This window comes from Amyelois transitella, chromosome Z, assembly GCF_032362555.1.
Source record: "Amyelois transitella isolate CPQ chromosome Z, ilAmyTran1.1, whole genome shotgun sequence".
Classification (NCBI taxonomy): domain Eukaryota; kingdom Metazoa; phylum Arthropoda; class Insecta; order Lepidoptera; family Pyralidae; genus Amyelois; species Amyelois transitella.
In genome coordinates this window covers 8791780-8812198 of record NC_083535.1, presented here as the reverse complement: position 1 = coordinate 8812198, position 20419 = coordinate 8791780, and the positions used below count along the sequence as shown (strand labels likewise).

General features: G+C 33.2%; 2 protein-coding genes across 2 annotated transcripts in view; one reads left to right on the top strand and one right to left on the bottom strand.

Annotated features, from left to right (window-relative positions):
• The first annotated feature begins 1001 nt into the window (after positions 1–1001).
• LOC106134044 (UDP-N-acetylglucosamine--peptide N-acetylglucosaminyltransferase 110 kDa subunit) lies at positions 1002–9257 on the top strand. The gene is made up of 8 exons (XM_013333995.2): positions 1002–1535; positions 2426–2820; positions 2996–4230; positions 4344–4635; positions 4725–4905; positions 5719–5823; positions 6031–6214; positions 7060–9257. The coding sequence occupies exons 1-7, from the start codon at positions 1417–1419 to the stop codon at positions 6200–6202; spliced, it is 2499 nt and encodes an 832-aa protein (XP_013189449.2). The 5' UTR covers positions 1002–1416; the 3' UTR covers positions 6203–6214; positions 7060–9257.
• A 4643-nt stretch (positions 9258–13900) lies between these two features.
• The window catches only part of LOC106133816 (gamma-aminobutyric acid receptor subunit beta), a 38821-nt gene continuing 32302 nt past the window's right edge, over positions 13901–20419 (bottom strand). The window contains exons 4-10 of the mRNA XM_060953468.1: positions 18130–18356; positions 17797–17879; positions 16193–16330; positions 15568–15852; positions 15072–15247; positions 14839–14973; positions 13901–14655 (exon numbers count right to left, since the gene is read on the bottom strand). Coding sequence (XP_060809451.1) covers positions 14491–14655; positions 14839–14973; positions 15072–15247; positions 15568–15852; positions 16193–16330; positions 17797–17879; positions 18130–18356 — 1209 coding nt within the window. The 3' untranslated portion in view covers positions 13901–14490. The remainder of the gene's footprint in view (positions 14656–14838; positions 14974–15071; positions 15248–15567; positions 15853–16192; positions 16331–17796; positions 17880–18129; positions 18357–20419) is intronic.

Genomic DNA, 20419 nt, shown 5'->3' with positions numbered 1-20419 from the left:
CTTTGCTTGAATAAGAAGCTTGTCATGGACATTTTTAAATTACCTAGTTTTTTTTTTTAATTTATAATAAAAACTGAATGAGAAAAAGTGGAATGTGTTTAGAAGACATCCTTTCTTTTAAACCTATTCCAATGTTATTTTATTGGTAGGTCTATCTTTCAAGGGACTCGTCTTAGTAATGCGTCAGCGTTAGACAAAAATTCGAGTGTGATATTCGACCGAATCTTTGCCTTTGATGTTATTACATCGAGCTGTTGTGATCATCTATGAAGAGCCTGATGACGATTGTAATAAGTACAAAGTCATTGACTGCGTTTTCACTAATATTTGCATTAAATACTTCACATTATTAAGTGTAAATAAAAAGAAAATTAAAATAAATGTCCATTTACCAATGAGGCTTTGCAACGACGATATGTCTATAAACAAAGCGACTATTGTCTTACCTCCGCATCCCAAAGGCAAAATTAGAATCAAGACTAGAATTTTTATCCTTGGTTTATTTAAATCACCAATATTTTTAATGAGTATATGCAATAACTCCAGAAACTAATGAGTCCCATAAATAATTTATTTCAAATGCATGGAATATTGTCTTAATCAACATCAACAGAAATTTCTTTAAAACTAAAAATATGTAACAGTTACCAAAGTTTTGTAATTAACTGAATAAAAATACTTTCGAAGAAATTGATAATAAAAGGCCATAACTCAATCTACAACTGAGAACACATTTCAGTAATGTTATCACTTGTCTACGTTGTTCACATTTAATTAAGTAAGAAAAATAGGTCACCAGGCCAAACCGGTCCCAGGGACCGGAAAGATTTGGCTCGGCTGAAACTTGTCAGCGAGTTTTAATATCAATTTAATGCTCATATAGAAAATTTGTTAATGCGTGAAGTTTAGTATCATGAGTGGCATTATTTAGGATTAGGCCGAAGTTTCCTCCAGCGTGTGGTCCACGGCAGAGCGATGGCAGTCGCTCCCGGCGCCCGCCGCGTCACCACGCCCCGTCGCCGCGTGCCCAACCTAAATCGATATTGCGTTTCACACACATTATTTTGCAGTTAAACGTTAATTTTTATAGCTCATTTAAAACTTTTATTTATTAACCGATACGAAAATTTCTTCGAAAACCGCCCAACGCGCGACGTAAACAACAACAGCTGACTTGGTAACAGCTGTTCGAAAAGTTTTACAAGTTTTTCTTTTGATTATATGATGTCGCTTATAGACTACGCGGTTGACACGTGCGCTTCGTGAGTTCAATCGTGGTGTTGAAGGTCATTGCTTGCGTCGACTTTGTCGCTCCTGGGAAGTTGGCAGCTTGCGCGGGCGCGTCATAGGTAATGCCCTGATCGGCGTCTGGGCGGCTCAGTACAACCTTGGTCGCCTTGAGGACATGTCTGTGTTATGGATTACCAATGCATCGTCGTGTACACGGTCATCAACATCGCCCCGCCGCGGCTCACGGCAGAGACGTCAGGATACACTAATGGCTGCATCACCTGGTTCAAAAATAAAATCAAAAGGTAATTTGGAAATATTTATTTTGCATTTTATATTAAGATAGCACAATATTTATTCAATGTTGCCGAGTCCTTATACATAGAAAGAGTAAAATAGAATCACTCTATCTCTTCTCCTTTTTGTCGTAGAAGACAAAGCAAATGCACTCATTAAATAATATTACTCCTAATTAATGATTTTGTCGCAAAAGGCTTCGTTACCGAACCCTTGGCAAGCTTTGCAAAATGCTAGCGAATGCGAATTTTTATAACGGATTACAAAGGTCCCATATTACTTTTTAGTAGATACTTTGAATTAAAGAAATATCTGTTTACCAAATGACATCGTGGCCTTAGCCCAAAGCACAGGCTCTTGGCCAAGATTATCGTTTATCAAGGAAATTTGTACCTAATCTTTTGTATCGCTTTCCTTTTCTTTGAAAATAAATCTATGTCATTATATTTTTCTTTTTTGCAGTTGAAAAAACCATCAATTAATTAGTTTTTGTAGACTACGCTATGCAGGGATTATAGATGTTTTATTTATTTCTATATTAAATTGATAATTTTATTTCAATATTACTTGAAAATTGTTTTCGTAAATGTTCTTGGTATGTCAAAATCTACAAAAGTAGATGTTATTTTTAAACGAACTTATAATTTATAGTAGAAGCTAAACATATTTTCTAGTCACAAAGCCAATCCATAGTTTTTTGATTTTTACTTAGGTTGACTGTAGTATATTGCAGTACTGAACTAGAAATCCGTTTCAATAGAAATTCGTATTTCAAAATCAAGAAATTATTTACACAAAAGCATCCTATAGATCCTCATATTTATATTTAACTACTTGAAATTGTTTTTTTTTTTTATTAAAAAATCTTCACAATTTGATCCATTACATATTTTTCCAGGGCGGTAGCAGTTTACTTGCACTCACTAAAGTTAACTCCTAAAAATGGGATTGTTCACGGGAACCTAGCATGCATCTACTACAAGCAAGGATTCATAGACCTTGCTATAGAAACATATCGCCGTGCTATTGAGTTCCAGCCAAATTTCCCAGATGCCTACTGCAATCTTGCTAATGCACTCAAAGAGAAAGGCCTTGTGTCTGAGGCAGAGGAGTGCTATAACAAGGCCTTGCATTTGTGCCCAGTACACGTGGATACACTGAACAATCTTGGAAATGTAAAACGGGAACAAGGGAACATTGAAGAAGCGACGAAATTGTACTTGAGAGCATTAGAAGTATTTCCCAATTTCGCAGCCACTCATAGTAATTTGGCATCACTATTGCAGCATCAAGGTTGGTTTAGTCAAAAATATTTAGATGGTAATATCGAAAATGTTGTTGAAACTTTTTGTTTAAGTTGAAAAATGACTTTTTGTATCCATTATATTCTTGCGCTTAAAAGTTTTCTGGCGTTTAGAAGTTTGAAAAACGGCTGGTTTTAATAAAATAAAATATTATTATATTTCAGGTAAACTTCATGAAGCTTTGATGCACTACAAACAAGCTATATGTATTCAACCAAATTTTGCAGATGCATATAGTAATATGGGCAACACTTTAAGGGAACTACAAGATGTCTCAGGAGCTCAATCGTGTTTTAAAAAAGCTATAGAAATTAATCCTTCCTTTGCTGATGCCCACTGTAACCTTGCGAGTATTTATAAAGATTTAGGAAATATTACAGAAGCGATTGAGTTCTACAAGAATGCTTTAAAATTAAAACCAGATTTTCCAGATGCATATTGTAACTTAGTGCATTGCTTACAAATAATAAGTAATTGGGATAATTATAATGAAAGGATGCACAACATTATTACTATAGTTGAAAATCAGTTGTCTTGTGAAAAACTTACTTCTGTTCATCCACATCATTCCATCCTTTATCCGTTGTCAAATAGAGTAAGAAAAGAAATTGCAACTAGACATGCTAATTTATATTCCGAAAAAGTCAAAAATATTGAGAGGTGTAATTTTGAGTATAAACGAGAGTTGAATGGACGACTGCGAATCGGATATGTGAGCAGTGACTTTGGTAATCATCCCACGTCACACTTGATGCAGTCAATTCCAGGTTTGCATAACCGAGATAAAATAGAAGTTTTTTGTTACGCTTTAAATCGTAATGATGGAACCACATTCCGTAGTAAAATAATAAACGAATCAGAACATTTTGCTGATTTATCTCAAATACAATGTAATGTCAAAGCTGCTGAGATGATAAATAAAGACGGTATAAATATATTAATTAATATGAATGGGTATACTAAGGGCGCGAGGAACGAAATATTTGCTTTGCGACCGACACCTATACAAGTAATGTGGTTAGGGTATCCTGGTACAAGTGGGGCAGATTACATGGATTATATTGTAACCGACAGAGTTTCTTCACCGAAATCATCAGAAAATGATTTCAGTGAAAAATTTGGGTACATGTCTTCGACTTATTTTATTGGGGACCACAAGCAAATGTTTCCACATTTGAAAGCTCAATATATAGTAAACGTAGAAGAACAAAATTGCCTTGATGTAAATAATGCGTTTATTAATTGCGCTGAAGACATTCATATTGAGAACCTGTTTTGTACGAATGAATTTAGATCTTTAGTAGAGTTTGAAAATTTTAAACCCATCGAATTATGTATAAGAACAATAGACATTCCGAAATATGTTGTTGAAATGACAGGAAATCCTAATCAAGTTGAAGTAAGTGAACCTCCTGATTATATTATATTCATAACATAAATTTTTTTATATCTCGTCATTTAATCAAAGTGAATAATTATTAAAATTATGGAATAATTATTTTTCTTTTGTAGGTACTAGTCAAAGGAACTCCTATACAAAATGGTATTTCTATAAATTTTTCCAATAAAAAAGTTGCTTCTGGTGAAGATATAAGAAGAGACATAGTAATTACGACAAGAAAACAGTATGGTCTTCCAAATAATGCTATTGTATATTGCAACTTTAATCAGTTATATAAAACGGATCCCCTCATAGTGGAAACATGGATCAATATCTTAAAAAATGTGCCAAATAGTGTTTTGTGGCTTTTGAGTTTTCCTGCAGCCGGGGAGCCAAATATTCGAAAGTTCGCACAAAATTTAGGTACGTAACCTTTTTCATTTCCATTAAAGTTATATTGCTGTTTTAAATTGTCATATTTAAAAAACATCTCTTTTTTCCAATTATTACAGGATTGGCGCCCAACAGAATAATATTTTCGAGAATAGCTTGCAAAGAAGAGCACGTGCGAAGGGGTCAGTTGGCAGATGTTTGCCTCGATACCCCTCTGTGTAATGGCCACACGACTTGTATGGATGTGCTGTGGGCTGGTACTCCTGTGGTAACACTTCCTGGGAAAACTTTAGCATCTAGGTATAGTACATACATGCTTTAACTTTATAGTACATTAAACATACTTTTCTCCAACACATTAATTTTGATATTTAAAGACGGATTGGATATAATAATCCTAACTATTATTATTAATGCGAAAGTAAGTTTATTTGTTCGTTTGTCACCTCTTCACGCGTTATCTATTAAACCAATTTACTTGAAATTTTGAGTATATACTCGTTAATAAAGAGTCTGGAGAAGGACATAGAGTACATTTTAATTCTGGTAAAAACTATATACTTACCGTGGGATTTGAGAGAAAACTGTATTCATTTGTAGGGTGCTCAATCCGTGCATGTGAGTGGCGCTAAATATGCGCATGTTGGTACCGCTAAATTCACGAAGCTGCGCGTAAAAGTTAATAAGAATAAGAGACAAGTACGAGAATCTGCTTACTATTACTGGATCATGGATACAGTATGCCTGTTACTCGTACAAGATAGATTAATTTGGTTTTATCTAAGCAATCTTGGTGCTACTTAAGTTGAAATATAAATTACAATATTCACTTCTCATGTAATTCAAATTGATATCTAAATGTTACGTTCTGTAATAATTACTTAGGAGTAAATAGTATGTTTAATTATTGTACAAGAGAGATGGCTCTTATCTCGCGCAAACGATATCTAGCGATTGCCATTCAGCGTGGGAATGCAGTCGGAGTTCTTGGCATCATACCGCAAATGCACCATATATTTTTCCGTTTATTGTTTATTATTTTATTTTCCTTTTCTTTAGATTGAGTTAAGTTATAATTAAGTTTATTTTATTTCAATTACTTGTCATTTTTAGAGTTGCTGCCTCCCAGCTGAATGCATTAAGCTGCTCAGAGTTGATTGCCAAAAGTCGCCGGGAATACGAGGATATTTCTATTAAACTTGGAACAAACACTGAGTTGTAAGTTATATTTTTCTCTATTCGCTTCAGTAAATAGAAACCTACAAAATTAAGCGCAATAGTGGCTTCTTTAGTTGCATAACTTAACACAATATATATTTTTTAAAGTCATCAATTTTATATGTTAGTCTTGTTTTTATTTATCCTTCCTACATTACCTTTAGTTTGAGATGTATATATTTTAATACCTATCATATTTTTTTACAGTCGAAGATATATGAGAGCCAAAATATCAAAATCGCGTTTAGAGAGTACTTTGTTTGATTGCGAACACTACGCCAGGGGTTTGGAATCTCTTTATGAAAAGATGTGGAAAAATTATGAATCTGGCCATGCACCGGATCATTTAAATGCTTTTGAAGAACAAGAGATTCAATAAAAGAAAGAAAAGGTAAGATGTTGAATAGTTATTGGATAAATATAGGTATAATATTTTCACAAAATTTTTAGATGATGGGCATTGGGTCTCTTAGAAATGGATACTACTTACTTTTATTTTACTTATTTTGCAGGAAAGTTGGCATACCAACTTGTGCAAAGTTTACTCTACTTATAAAAAAATAATAAAATTAATTTGATTTTGAAAATTAAAAGTTGTCTCTTATGATACATGACACAAGAAAAAAAAACATAAATTTTGCGAAATAGCAAAAATATATTTTAAACATACATACATACATATGGTCACGTCTATATCCCTTGGGGGGTAGACAAAGCCAACAGTCTTGAAAAGACTGAATGGCCACGTTCAGCTATTTGGCTTAATGATAGAAATGAGATTCATATAGTGACAGGTTGCTAGCCCAGCGCCTAAAAAAGAATCCCAAGGTTGTAAGCCTATCCCTTAGTCGCCTTTTACGACTTCCATGGGAAAGAGATGGAGTGGTCCTATTCTTTTTTGTATTGGTGCCGGGAACCACACGGCAGTATATTTTAAACATGATAAAAATATAAAAACACTCACTTTCACCCTGTAATTTATCTAAGCAGAAACTCATATATATTGTTTTTCAAATTTGGATTTTACAAAAAAATCTTGCATGAAATAGTATAAAATTTGACATCACTTACATAAGGAAACTGCCGTGAAAAAATGTTTACTCAGGTCTAGAAACTTCTGTTATTATAACGTACATAATTGATGATTATAAGTTCTCGATTTTTTCTTATTTTTATTCTACCATGTTATTCTTTGATTAAATGTGACTCAAAATATAATTACTTTGCTATTTTCAGAGCATTTACAGAATACGTAAAAATCACATCAAGCCCTCCGTCCAAAAGCTCTCCGTTTCGTGAACGGTTCTTCGTGTTTAGTATAACCTTCTTAAAAGTCTTAATATCAAGATATTTTGAAATTACCAATTGTTGTCATACTTATGCCTAATATATTATACTATTTATAAACTGCTTTCTTGAAAATTTTATTTTATATTTTAAAATTCAATAAAAAATATCAAAGTTGTGGATTTATTACGGGTATTATTTTAGAAGAAGGAAACATGAGAAATAATAGATCGTTTACTTAAAAAATGATTTATTTTTTCATATCATTTTTACTTAGTAATAATCATTTATGAGTACACAAATGACTATAGTGTCGCTAATAATAAAAGTTATAATATAAAACTCATTTTGCAAAATATGCTTATTAAGTTATACATTCGGTAATAGTATCTAAGTTAAAAAATATAATTCATAATATTATCGGTGAAAAACGATATTGACTCGGGTAAGCTTACCTACGAATTATAAAGCGTATTGCATGTTTATAATGTGGTCTATTGTATTGCTTTTGTTATTTAGAATTATATTTCATGATTATTATAATTCATGCTCTTTTAAAGATTCTTTCTTCATAAGCATAGTACATTCAATACTTCGTATCATGAGAGCTTGCATGAGGAAAAATTATATTGTTATACCATTACATACAATCTTAAAATTTTGTAGTTGGGACTAGTAAAAAAATTTGAATGTTTTATTTTCATGCAAATTAAAAATCTATTTAAATTAATGATTCTGATTTTAGAACATTCTTTAATTTTATCCTGTGATTTTCATAGTTATCATACTCATGTATTAGTATCAGTGTAAATTATCTATCTCTATAATATTACTATAGAATGCAAATATTTGGTGGTAATTTTTGAGGTAACACATTGGTTGTAAGCGTCAAGTTACTTTATAAGATAACAACATCAAATTATGTATATCAGGAAATTTGCCTGAACATTTAAAATAAACTCAAATGTTCAATTTTAAATGTTTTCATAACTTTTGTCATGTAAACAAATTCAATTAAAAAAAGATCGTCAGATCTGCTTTATTGTTAGAATATAAGTTTTACATCAATATCGAAATAAAATTGAAATAGAATTTAACAAATATTTTACGAAACGTATAGTTTTATTGCATTTTAGTTTTAAGCGTAAATATTTTCTACGATCTTCAATGTTATGAAAAATTAATAGAGGTCATTGTTACAAACATTCTGCTAATTTTTTGTAGAATTATTTTATAGGGCCAAATAATAATTAGCCGATTATAATTTATTGCCAGTTTTAGATTGATGTATTTACTTTTTTCTAATTTGACTAGGCTATATTTTTGAGCCGTTTTTCAAGTATTATTATTAATTACTTATAGAACTAAATTAATTTATTACAGTGCATTATTAGACTTGAGTGTAAACGGATGACAATATAATTTGAAAAGATGTTTTAAAGTGAGTACATATGACGGCGCTATACTAATCTTTAAAAGTTATTAGTAGATTTATGATGTGTTTTGGTAGTTTCGAGTGATAAGGTTATAAGTAGGTACCTAGGTAAAAGTGAAGAATGTTTTGAATGTGTGATAATAAACGAAGAAAAATACTAAATCTAATTATGTAAGTACCTAATGACATATTCATTGTGTAAAAGTGCATTCACATTATGTATTAAAATATTTTTTCTTCATAAGACTTTTATTAAATGCTATTGTTAAACTAGTCAATCGGCATTGAATTATATGTCAATAATTTATTTGCAATCAAAACTTATTAAATATATAAATGAGACTTAATTTGAGGAGTGCTCAATCCAACGCGGTCAACACAAACGAAAAATCAAACTCAAACCAAGTCTCATTACTTAGTACTTATCATATAATATTATTTTCTGTTATTGTAATTAAAATACAGCAATAGGAAAACTTAAAGCTACTGACAATATGAATGAGAAATGGTAAAATTGTTGATAAATTTACAGTTTAAATTGCTTGGATTTATTGACAATTGATTTGAGTAGATATATTGTAATACAACTAAAAGGAATATTGTTTTAAAATTAAAAGGTTAATTTAAAGAATTTAAGACAGTTTCTATGATTGAAATAATAATTGAAAGATATTACATACATCTTGGGTACTTAATGCGAATACACGTTTACGACGAGGATTCTTGTTTTTATTTGCAAAATTATCCCATCTTACACTTTTGCTAGTGTACATTTGCACTCTGCAATATGTAGATTGTAACTGTAAGGAATACAATAAATAGATAAAATTCCGCTTTTGTAACGACACGATATGATACTTATAAAGTAGTACTTTGAAGTTATTAAATAATCTATAGTCATTTGAAATCGTCAGGTTATTTGACATCATATTAAACTTTTGATACGGCTTAGGTCAAGTGCTCATGTTACAGAATAATTGTAATCTATAGGCACCTTTACATTTCTCTTGAAAGCATAGGTATGTTACCTTTTTTCAATATATTATTTTCCTATATTTGACGTCAACCTAAAATATAACAGTCATTTCTATGTGTTATTTATATAAATATTTTATGTTAACAATAAATACAGATTATTGCGAGATTAACAACACGAACAACATATACACCCTTGGATTTGAAAATTATACAAAAATATACCAGTCTATTGGCCACCGTATTTGTTGTATGAAATTTAAAAATAATTGTTAATAGGTATTTAAATTAAAGTTTACCGTGGATATCTTTGTTAATATTACCACAGCATTACAGCTGAAAAATTTAATGTACTTATATTTTTCTTATTTTAAAGAATAAAAACGCTAATCACGAAATTTATTCCTAATCCAAAATCAGAGCCGATTGACAACAGCCATTTGAGCTAAATATTATAATCTCGGTGGAAGACCAGTCAGCGGTGAGTTCTAAGTATTATTGTTTTAAATATACATTTTCTTCTTAAAACTTAATAGATTTCTTACCTCAAACAAAATATCTCATAAATTCCTAAAAAAATATAAAATTGGAAAAGAAATCTTGAATTTCCTTTAATAACAAACAAATTATGAACTTATAATGAAAACCAAATTTTGTAAGAAAATAAATTGAATTCTGTTATTAATTAGAATATTTTCTACAAAATACTTATAATGTATAATGTTATCACTATGAGGAGTGCTTTCTTATTAATATGCTTTAATCGTCAATATAAAAAAGTTCTAGCTTTTAGGTTAGTATATATTTTGTATTGTATCGAGTTCCTACTGCTTGTCAGTAATTTTACTGAGCTACAGACCGTCTACCCAACCATTAAAAACTATAACTACCGGGCCTATTTCTAGCTGTCTGTCTACATCTTCGAATATTTCGATATAAACGTCTTATTTTAATACTGACTAACGTCAGCCTTCCTCTTCAGCTTTCCTTTCCTCCATACTGTATTACCAGGCATAAAAATCAACCCAACTTCTATTCTTCTAGTCTATGATCTAAGGCATTCTTGTCGTCGTGTTTGAATAACCTATTTATTCGATTGTCCGATATCTTTGATTATAGTAAAACATCCTGTTGGTACGAGTATAAAATTTTTATGTAGATAACATTTATATATTTCGCCACATAAAGCTATTTATTGTATAAATATTCAAACAAAACAACTATGATAAATTCTCAACAAAAAACTAGATAAAACTACATTAAAAGGTATGTGAAATAAATTTTTACTTTAATAGTAATTAATGGCACATTTCAAATGAAAAATTATTCCTATGCGAGACAACACTTAGTGATATCTTAGAATGTACACGAAATTAAACCATATAATTTTCTAAGATACATTCTTATACTCTACTTGTCGCGTACTTATATGACTAAAAACTAGACAAATATTTTAGAATTTCGTTTTGGAAAGACGAAGCCAGAGCTTGTCGTTCAGTATCTACTGTCGAGCGTCCTACCCAGCGTTGCCTAATATATTACTTATTAATATATACCTATATTAAAATAAATAATGATAATTTAGAATATTATTATAAATTGCAATTAAAAAATAAAGTGAATACACAGAATACAGGTGCCGTTATCAGAGTGCAATAAAATAATGTAAAATAAAAAAAAAAGACGATACATTATATTTTACACTATTCTTAATTTTACATTACTACTCATCGTTTAGCTAATCGTACTCGAATTAATATTTTATTTCGCCTAATTAAATTAATCACATATACGCATTTTATTGGATCATATCATTATTATTCGTTATCCAAATAGTAGATAAATAGTACAAAATGATAAATAGAACAAACTTAGGTATATCAACTTACCACTAATGTTTTTAGAAAAATCCTTCATTTGAATTGTTAATTGAAAGGCATATAATAAAATATCCTACACTGAACATTAGTAAAAAAACAAATCGAGGCTTTAGACACTGCAACAGTAACGCAATGCCAAATGATGGATTTCTTATACTAACGTAATTCATTATTTTAACAGGGTTCCATAAGGCAAGATTAATATTTGCTAATTGTTTCTACACAATAACGATATTATATAAACGTCGCATTACAAAATTTATTGCTTTAAACAGGTTTATATAATCTATAAGAATATTTATTAAACAAATTAATATCATATTGCGCATTTGGTGTTAAATTGTCGGCAGTATTGCCTGAATTAGACAAATGTTTTACTTCATCCTCTATTTTATAAAACTATATAATTGTGTTTTAATAAATCATTCGTTACAAATCGTCCATTTACCAGACCTTAAGGAACCCGCTCTTTTAAGAAGTAGAATAGCAAAGTGTCGTAGCTGAAGACAGGAGTCCTGCTTGTCAGATATATGAGGGACCAGTTGTTGAAGTAGGAAAATTAGCTCATTGTGAATTGCAATCTATGCCATAAGATTTGCGATTGAACCTTTAAGCTAACCTCCTACATCGACAACGTTATTCTAATGCTCAACATTATGCTGTCAACTACAAGAGAATTAGATACGGGCGAGCAAAATAAGCTACGAGTAGTTCTCTAAGTCCAACTAATTTAGGAAAGCATGGCGTGGTCTACTGTGCAGCTAGTCTATAAGAAACAGCAAGTATTTTGGAAGTTAAAAGTGGTACATGGATCACATGACTGCTACAGGATCTTACTTAAAAAGGTTTTGCTCGCATAAGTGGGAACAAGAAATTGCTTGACAATCGAAAATAGATTGTCAATAAGAATAATTTTAAAAGATGAATTGCGATTATATGAAACTAAAACTTCGACCCATATTTTGTACATTTCAGGTATATTTTAGACCACTGACCTAAATCAGATTGTTTTTCTTAGAGTTTGACTTTTGGTCAAGTGAAATATACTGTGAAAACTATCTTAAGACAAAAAGGATAAATCAAGTCGTCCGTTATTTATTCACAAAGATAAATTTTACGTCTCTTACGATGGTTGTAGGAAACATAAATATACGCAATACAACATATTGAAAATGCGGGACAAAATGCAATGCTTCATTTTATATTACTTAAAACTTAGAGAAATTAAGTTTAAGTTTAAATTTAATAAGTTGTTGAAGAAAGAAAGAAGTGTGTAAGACTCGTGATTTCGGAAAAAAATCTTAAATTAATAATAGTTGCTCTCTTTTAATCTCGTGTTTAATGAAATTTCTTAAACTTATTAATAAAAGAGGCCAGATAAGTACTTGAAAAAAACAAAAAAGCATTTACACATTATATATTTTTTTATATTGTGTCTATGCTTATTTTCTGCTTAATAAGTAACTTCTCCGTATTTATATTTTCTAAGGTAAGTAATCACTGTTTTGAATGTTTAACATATTATCCTTATTAACACTTTTATACTTGAGATATAGGTAGGTATAAATGTCAAGAAATGTTTCTATTGAGCTGTATGAAGAAAATGAATTAAGCTTTATCTGAATAAAAAATAGTTTCAAAAATTCAGGAACATACATGCTGATTTGAAAATATTGACAGTCCAATTTTGCGCATGCATGCCAATGCAACTAGTGGATACTCGTACAACTTGTTAATGCTATAGAGGCTAACAGAGGTTAGGTCATAGAAAATAAACATTTTGTGAATATTTACCTGCTCCATACAGTGAAATAGATGCCTAGTTCTCAAAAACGCAGTTAACTTCTGACATAGCTATAATTACTACTGATGGTACAAATTACATGTTGTAAATCTAATTGTAATCCAATGGCAAAAACTCTTCATGCATCTATAAGATAAGCAAAGTTGATTGCTTAAACATTCCTTATTGTTTTTACATATCACAACATAAAGCTACAGTTTTAAAATAAAATTAGATCAGGGTTAGTTAATATAATTAGCAACTACAGTTAAATAAAATGCCTATTTTATGACAACAATAAAAAGAATGTGGCAAAGAATAAAGGAATCATAAACTTTAGAGAAAAATAAAATTCTACAAAAAGTAATACGTAAATAAAGCAGAAACATTTGAGCATCAGATGTCGTTAAATCAACCTAGTTTCTTTTTACCACAAATTTCTCCACACAAATAATAATTTGAAATCCAACTCTTTATATTATTCATTACTTTTTTGAAAATAAAAATCATTACAATATCAAATATGAATGTATCAGTATCAGATAAAATCTCAGACATATCAAGTAAGCTTCTTTTCTATCATCCACCTAGCTATCTACAATGCAATCTTAAGATTTTTGCATTACTTAATAATATTTACAGACATAACAGTCACTCTATTATACATGAAACTCTAAGCACTCTCTAACAAATTGTCTTATCATCTTTTATGCTGCATTTTTATGAAAAGTTCTCAACATTTTTTATTATAAATGTTTTCTCATTTTAGAGCCATTGACACCATTTCAAATGGACGTATGTTCTATTTAAGTTGGACTCTAAAAACAAACACTAGCCGTACTAAATTACTTGAGCACGTTTTAATTTTAAGTAACATGCAAAAGTTTATGGACTTTATTCTATATTGACTTAATGTCTGGTTTAAAACGAAATCTATATAACAACGATTTTGAGCTTATAAAATCGAGTTCTTTATCGCGTGTAAATGACATTTTTTCAGTCGTTTCTGTTACTACTTCAGACTCAAAGATAATATGTTGTCTTATGACTAAAGACGTTCATCAAATACGCGTGTATTCTAAACTTTATATATTTACATTTTCCTGTTAAAAAATTACTATAAAGCTAACATCTAGCAATTACTTTCGCTATAATACCTACAAATTAATTTTAATTGAAAGTAATCCTTAACATCTAACGCTTGTGAGTGTTTTGAATGATAGTGACCTAATCATATTCTTACAAAATGTGGTTCAAATTACTATTTATTTTTGTTGGAGAAATAAGTGGATGTTACAAAGCGCCCTCTATTTATCCTCTTCCAGAAGAACCAGATCGTCAGCCACGACGTCAGAAACGTGGAGATAAATGATCCAGTACATAAGGTTAAAGCAGACGAAGCACACGGGGAACACAATACGGGAGTACTTGTCGATATCCGATGGAGTCATACCCAAGAGCTTGCTTATGTCCTGAAAATGAAACAATCGCTTCGTTATTATTAAACCAAATATAACAACTTTAAAAATAAGACAGACATCGCAGAGCTAGTATGACAATTCTATGACATATGTACATATAAAATCGCACAGCATTATAAACTATCTCAAATATAAATCGCTCAGCAAATCATCAGAGATATCAATTATATTTACCTTGCCAGGATGCAAAATGTGGGGAGGTGGTCCAGGATTCTCTTCTTCTGCACCCCCTCTACCTCCATTTATTGTATTTTCTAAAGTGGCGCCTTTTGAATGTGCTTTAGGATCGTGGACTTTAAACCGAACCTCCTGGAATATATGTTTTTTTTTTATTAGGAAAAGTCTTACGAAAAAGAATACACAAGACAACATTGAAAAATAATAAAAGAATTTACCGAACAGCTTACCGAAGGCCTACCAGGCGGACACCTCCCCAGGGTTCCCATTTTAGAAAGCGTATGAGGATCCCCTACTGGAGGGCAATCGACGGGCATTTTCTTTTCAGACGCTATTTTCTGAATCGCTACAAATCTTTGTTTTCTCATTTGTATTCTTTTGGCCATGTAACCCACTGTAGCATATTCTGCAAAGAAAGAAAACGACCGTCCACATCATGTATTTAGGACAATTCCACAAAAAATCTTGGAATTATACATAATATTTCGCAACGCAGGACAAGATATGGTTATGAAGTTTTGATCGCAAAGCAAATATATTTCGCACTGCTAATTAAGTTCTGCAATTTTAATGACTGTTGTAAAAAAATATTGGTTTTATTTACAATCTAAAATTTACTTATCGCTCTCCCATTCAACCAAAATAGCCAGTAGTTACAATCTAAAAATCTTATGTCTTAAATCCTTTTATTAACCACAGTTATCATCGTAAATAAAATGAAGTTACCTAATAGACTAGCGAAGACCATCACGAAACAGGTGCCCAAGTATACGTCTATGGACTTGACGTATGAAATCTTTGGCAGCGCAGCGTTTGTGGATGACATCAACGTGGTCATGGTCAACACCGTGGTCACGCCCAAGGCTACTCGCGCCGGTGTCGCATTTCGATTCAGCCAAAACGATACCCAAGAAATAATAACGATCAAACCCGAAGGAATATATATCTGGATGAGGTAATAGCCCATAGATCGAACAAATTGAATCTCACATGCCAATCTTGAATAGTTTCCTGAAAATCATTCATAATCGTGATTAGACACGTGATTTAGTAATAGTTTGGACATAGGATTATAATTTAGTTATCTGCGACGCTACGACAATTTTTGAAATTTTAAATATAAATTTTTTTTTATTTAAATTTAATATAAAAATATCTAAGATGTATTTAAGAATAAACAGATTGATTAATTAAAAATTAAAAATAAGTACATTAATATCACACCACTCAATGTGTTTTTGTGCAACAATACAAAAGCAGGACGTGTAAAGAATCGTGGCTGTATTTGTCCAGTGTTCCACGGAGTGGTATACGTTAGCAATTAGTAGAATTCCCCCGCAAAGTCAAGTACCTGTGGTGAGGGAGATCTCCATAGCGCGCTGGCGATGGCCCAGGACCTTGAACTGCGGCAGGGACACCTCGCTGGACACACCCACAGAGTTGGGCCCCTCGTTCCATTTGTACCGGATGTCCCGCATGGTGTAGCCGACTGTGCGCAGCGGATATATAAATAAAATGACCCCATCCCCATTGCAATGGGTTTTGCGTTGACTCGTCTTTCAGTCGGGGTAAGAGCGGGGGAGTAAAGAGCTATTTATTCGCGCATCTCGTCGTGCGATTGTCGTGTCATGTTTAGCGTATGTGCTAGTGTCGCGAAATCGATCGTCTGCACACGGGCTTAGGGAGACGGGTTCAGTGGCGAAGCAATGGATCGGTGGTGTCGGGAATGCGGTTTATGCGTTCGGTTACCTGTCGACAGCGTTACAACAGTGGCTCGTTGACGGTGGCCGAGGACCCGAAACTGAGGCAGTTGCACTTCGTTGCTCATTCCGACGCTCGTTAATCCGTCTCTCCAATGGTACCGAATGTCTATCATTGTGTAACCGACTCCGGAGACATGCCAAACACACAAAACGCTATCACTTACGCTGCGGAGCACCGCTTGTCCCCCGTGTGGCCCGTCGGCGTCCAGGACGGGACTTGCGGGCGTAAAATGGCGAGACATAACTGAGCAAAGCCGAGATAGCTCTTTGGTCGTTAAGTAGTCTGTCTCGGATCAACTCAACACGGATGATAGAAAAATATAAATCTACATTCTACGTACAGTGTAAAAGTAATATGCGAAATAATTTTAACGAAATACGCCAATGGATTTGTGTTCAACAAATAAATATCTACGACAGGTATTATAGTTATACGCTGGGTTTGTGATAAAAAAGCAAAACTTTCATGCAGTGCATTCAGTCGGTGTGTAGGTGATGAGCGGAAGCGTCTTGTCTCGTGCAAGGTTGTATAAGAAAGCGCCGCAACGCTGGCAGTCCGCCCGTCCGCGCGGCTGTCGGTGGCTGTGCAGACAGACTCCAAGGCGCCACCGTCCCCGCCTCCTTTGACCCGCTCAGCTATCGCAGCGTCGATGTCTTAATATCAGTTCTTTCGCTTAATGCACGTGAGAACATAAGGCTTACTATTTACGTGTCTGCCTTCTGCGGGTGCTGTATGCGAGAAGGAGACGTTCCGATTTATGAAAACACGAGGGAAATCACAGCACGTGTCGACGAGTAAAGTTAACGCTTGTGCTCACAAGGTTTCCCTGAGTAGCATCTGTGATACGAGAAAGTGGTCACAACACAATATCATTAAGCCTAGTGATAAACTTGCATCGTGGTAAATAGACAAATCAATGAATGCTTTAGGTGAGCACAGTACACAATTAATGTATGTTTTTGTCATTTGTTATTTTTCTATCATCGAAGATGCCTCGCTTTATTATTTATTTATAATAAAGTTTACAAAATTTTATCAACAAACACAAAAAGGGACTATACAGTTAACAAATATGCCTATTTTACTACTTAAATTAAATCACTATTGTAAAAAAGTCGTTGGTTGTCATTTAATTGTATGTTTATCAAAAACATAGTCATACATTAGAAAAAAAATAGTCGAGATACTTACAACTCTCAATTTCAATATGGCATAATTGTCGATCCATAGGAAAGTATTGAAGGTTCATAGGACAGGATGCAGTTATAGTCAATCTGAAACATGAACATCAAACATCATGATAGATAATGTAATGCAGTTATATGCAAATGCATCCGTAACTCCATAGCGGTTTGGTACAAGGCGAGCTGCCAACAGCAAAAACTGCCAAAACTTTTCTCAAGTGTTTATAAACTATATTCCTTTTTTCTTTGTCGCAATCTTTATAACCAATAGCTGCAATGCTTACTAAATAATGCTGTGATAAAGAAAAGGAGATAATAGAAGTGTTTAATAGACGTTTACCTGATACTTCTAGTGATTGAGCCAGAGTAGTGTATTCGAATGAATTCATTGCTTGTAGTTGCGATGTGAAAATAAGATTGTTTTTCGTTTACAAAAAATGTGTCCGGCACCCAAATGTTCTTGATGAACTCAGACCCGACAGATAATGTTTCTACGCCCGTTCTTTTCTTGTATGCTAATCGTGGGTCTGTCCAAAATTGTCTGAAGTAAAAATCCAAAGTGAAGTCCTGGGAAAATTAAGTTTTATGTTTTGTTATTCAATTCCATAACAATTCAAATAAGCATGTGATCAAATTGTGATATACATGATTTTCATGAGTTTAATTTGAAAAGTTATCTCAAAAACTATATTCAAACAGTTAAATTTATATTTGGAGTAAGTTTCAAGTACAATGATAATTAGTTTTAAAAGTTGAGGGAAATATGTTAATTCATTCTAAAAGTAACAAGTCCCTATTCCATATAGCTATAACAAATACTATTAATATATAGACATCTAACATCCGCATGCTTTTTGGAAATTTTAGCCTACAACAGTTTATAGAAGTGACTAATTAGGCAATGAACTGTAGAATTTGATACAACGTCCGAAGCTTGGTTCTCGTAGCTTCAGATTACACGCTTTATGATAAGACACTGCACTACATCCAATAGATAATATGAGCGGTAAGCTGGGTACAATTATCAAGGAAAACAAATAAAAATGTGCAGAGTGTAGATGTGACATGAAGCCTACGAACACAGGTGAGGACTAATAATGAACGAGGTAGGTGCTCTAGGTGACAGGGACGGGCGAGGTGTGGGCGGCTCGGGCACCCACGGCTCGATAAAGGCAATCGTCTCTTAATTGAAGCTAACAAGCCAGCACGTTATATAAGTTGCCACAGTTAAAGTTTGGATCAGGTTTGTGGAACAAATTAACGTTAGAAAATGAACTCCAATTCCACTTGGAAAGGCAACCTCCTCCCTGGGCCATGGGTCACGTCTTATTGTGACCTTCCCAACCTTGATTTGGTTTCCACTTTGGGGTCCTTCACCCAAACATACGCCTAGCAAGCTCACTTAGACATATTGGAGAACCGAATGTTGACCTCTTCATTTTTCAGATAATATCATTATTTCGATCACTACTGCGCGAAAATACCGAAACAGAATAAATTTAGCAAACTTGTAAAGGCCAATCGTATCGGTGTTCCAAGGTACGGGAGAGAATAGAGTTAACGGTTAAATTGGCAATATTCAGTAGATACACATATACGTACATACACAACAAACTACTAAATGAGTCACAATAAAAATTTGTACAGTCGTCGCAAATCCATAGAGCATGATTGTAATATTGAACATTTTAATGACGCACGGCTATTTTGAAAACCCAGTGCTAGTTAGTGAAACTGTTAACTTCCATTCAATTTGAGTAAACAACAAAAGTGAGTGATGATAATCTGTTGGTTATCGCGTATTATGATTAGATGATTTTTATTTTTTATAATGTTATAATGAAAATGAATCTTAAAATTAATTATTGGAGAAAAAAAGAAAACCATGTTTTTTTTTAAATGTTACTGTTATGATACTCATGGTCATTATTGAGAACTTTATCCGTTCCGAACCGGATTAATTGAAAAATGTCCCCGAGCTGCGTTTTAATTTCCAAGTTGTTATATGGAAACGAACAGACGTCATCACTTCATTTCCACTTAGCAGCAACTTTGGAGTTACGAGTACTGCTGGATACACAACTGGATAACTCAAGGTTGTTGCTTTTCTTATTATGATGTTTAGATATATCAATTGTTAAATATCACTGTGTTCCCAATACACATAATAAGAAAGCAAGTGGGCGGACAAAGGGCGATCTGCTCCACCAAACGCGGACATGCTCGCAGCCTCGTGTCTGGGGCTGCTCGGTCGCGGCGGCAGGGCCGGAGCGACCGAGACAAGCGTGAGCTGACAGTGGCGAGTACCATGAGCACTTCGGAGACGGAGCTGATAGAGAGCACATACATGGTGACGCCCACCTCCACTGGCGGACCTGCAATCAAGCCCAATCGTGAGTCGAGCGCGCGCCTGGCGCCGTGAAAACCAAACCAGAGGACGGTGACGTGCCCCATCGCCGGTGAACTAGGGACGCGTGAGGCGCGACTAAAGTGCGGGTGGCGGGCGGTCGGTATTCGAATTTGTGGTTCGGGCGGCTTGTGAGCATGCGGGGTCCGGAGCAGATTTCGGTCGTTCAATTTAGTGCGGTTGGCGATATAGTTACAGTCTATCGATAGATGACATTGAAATT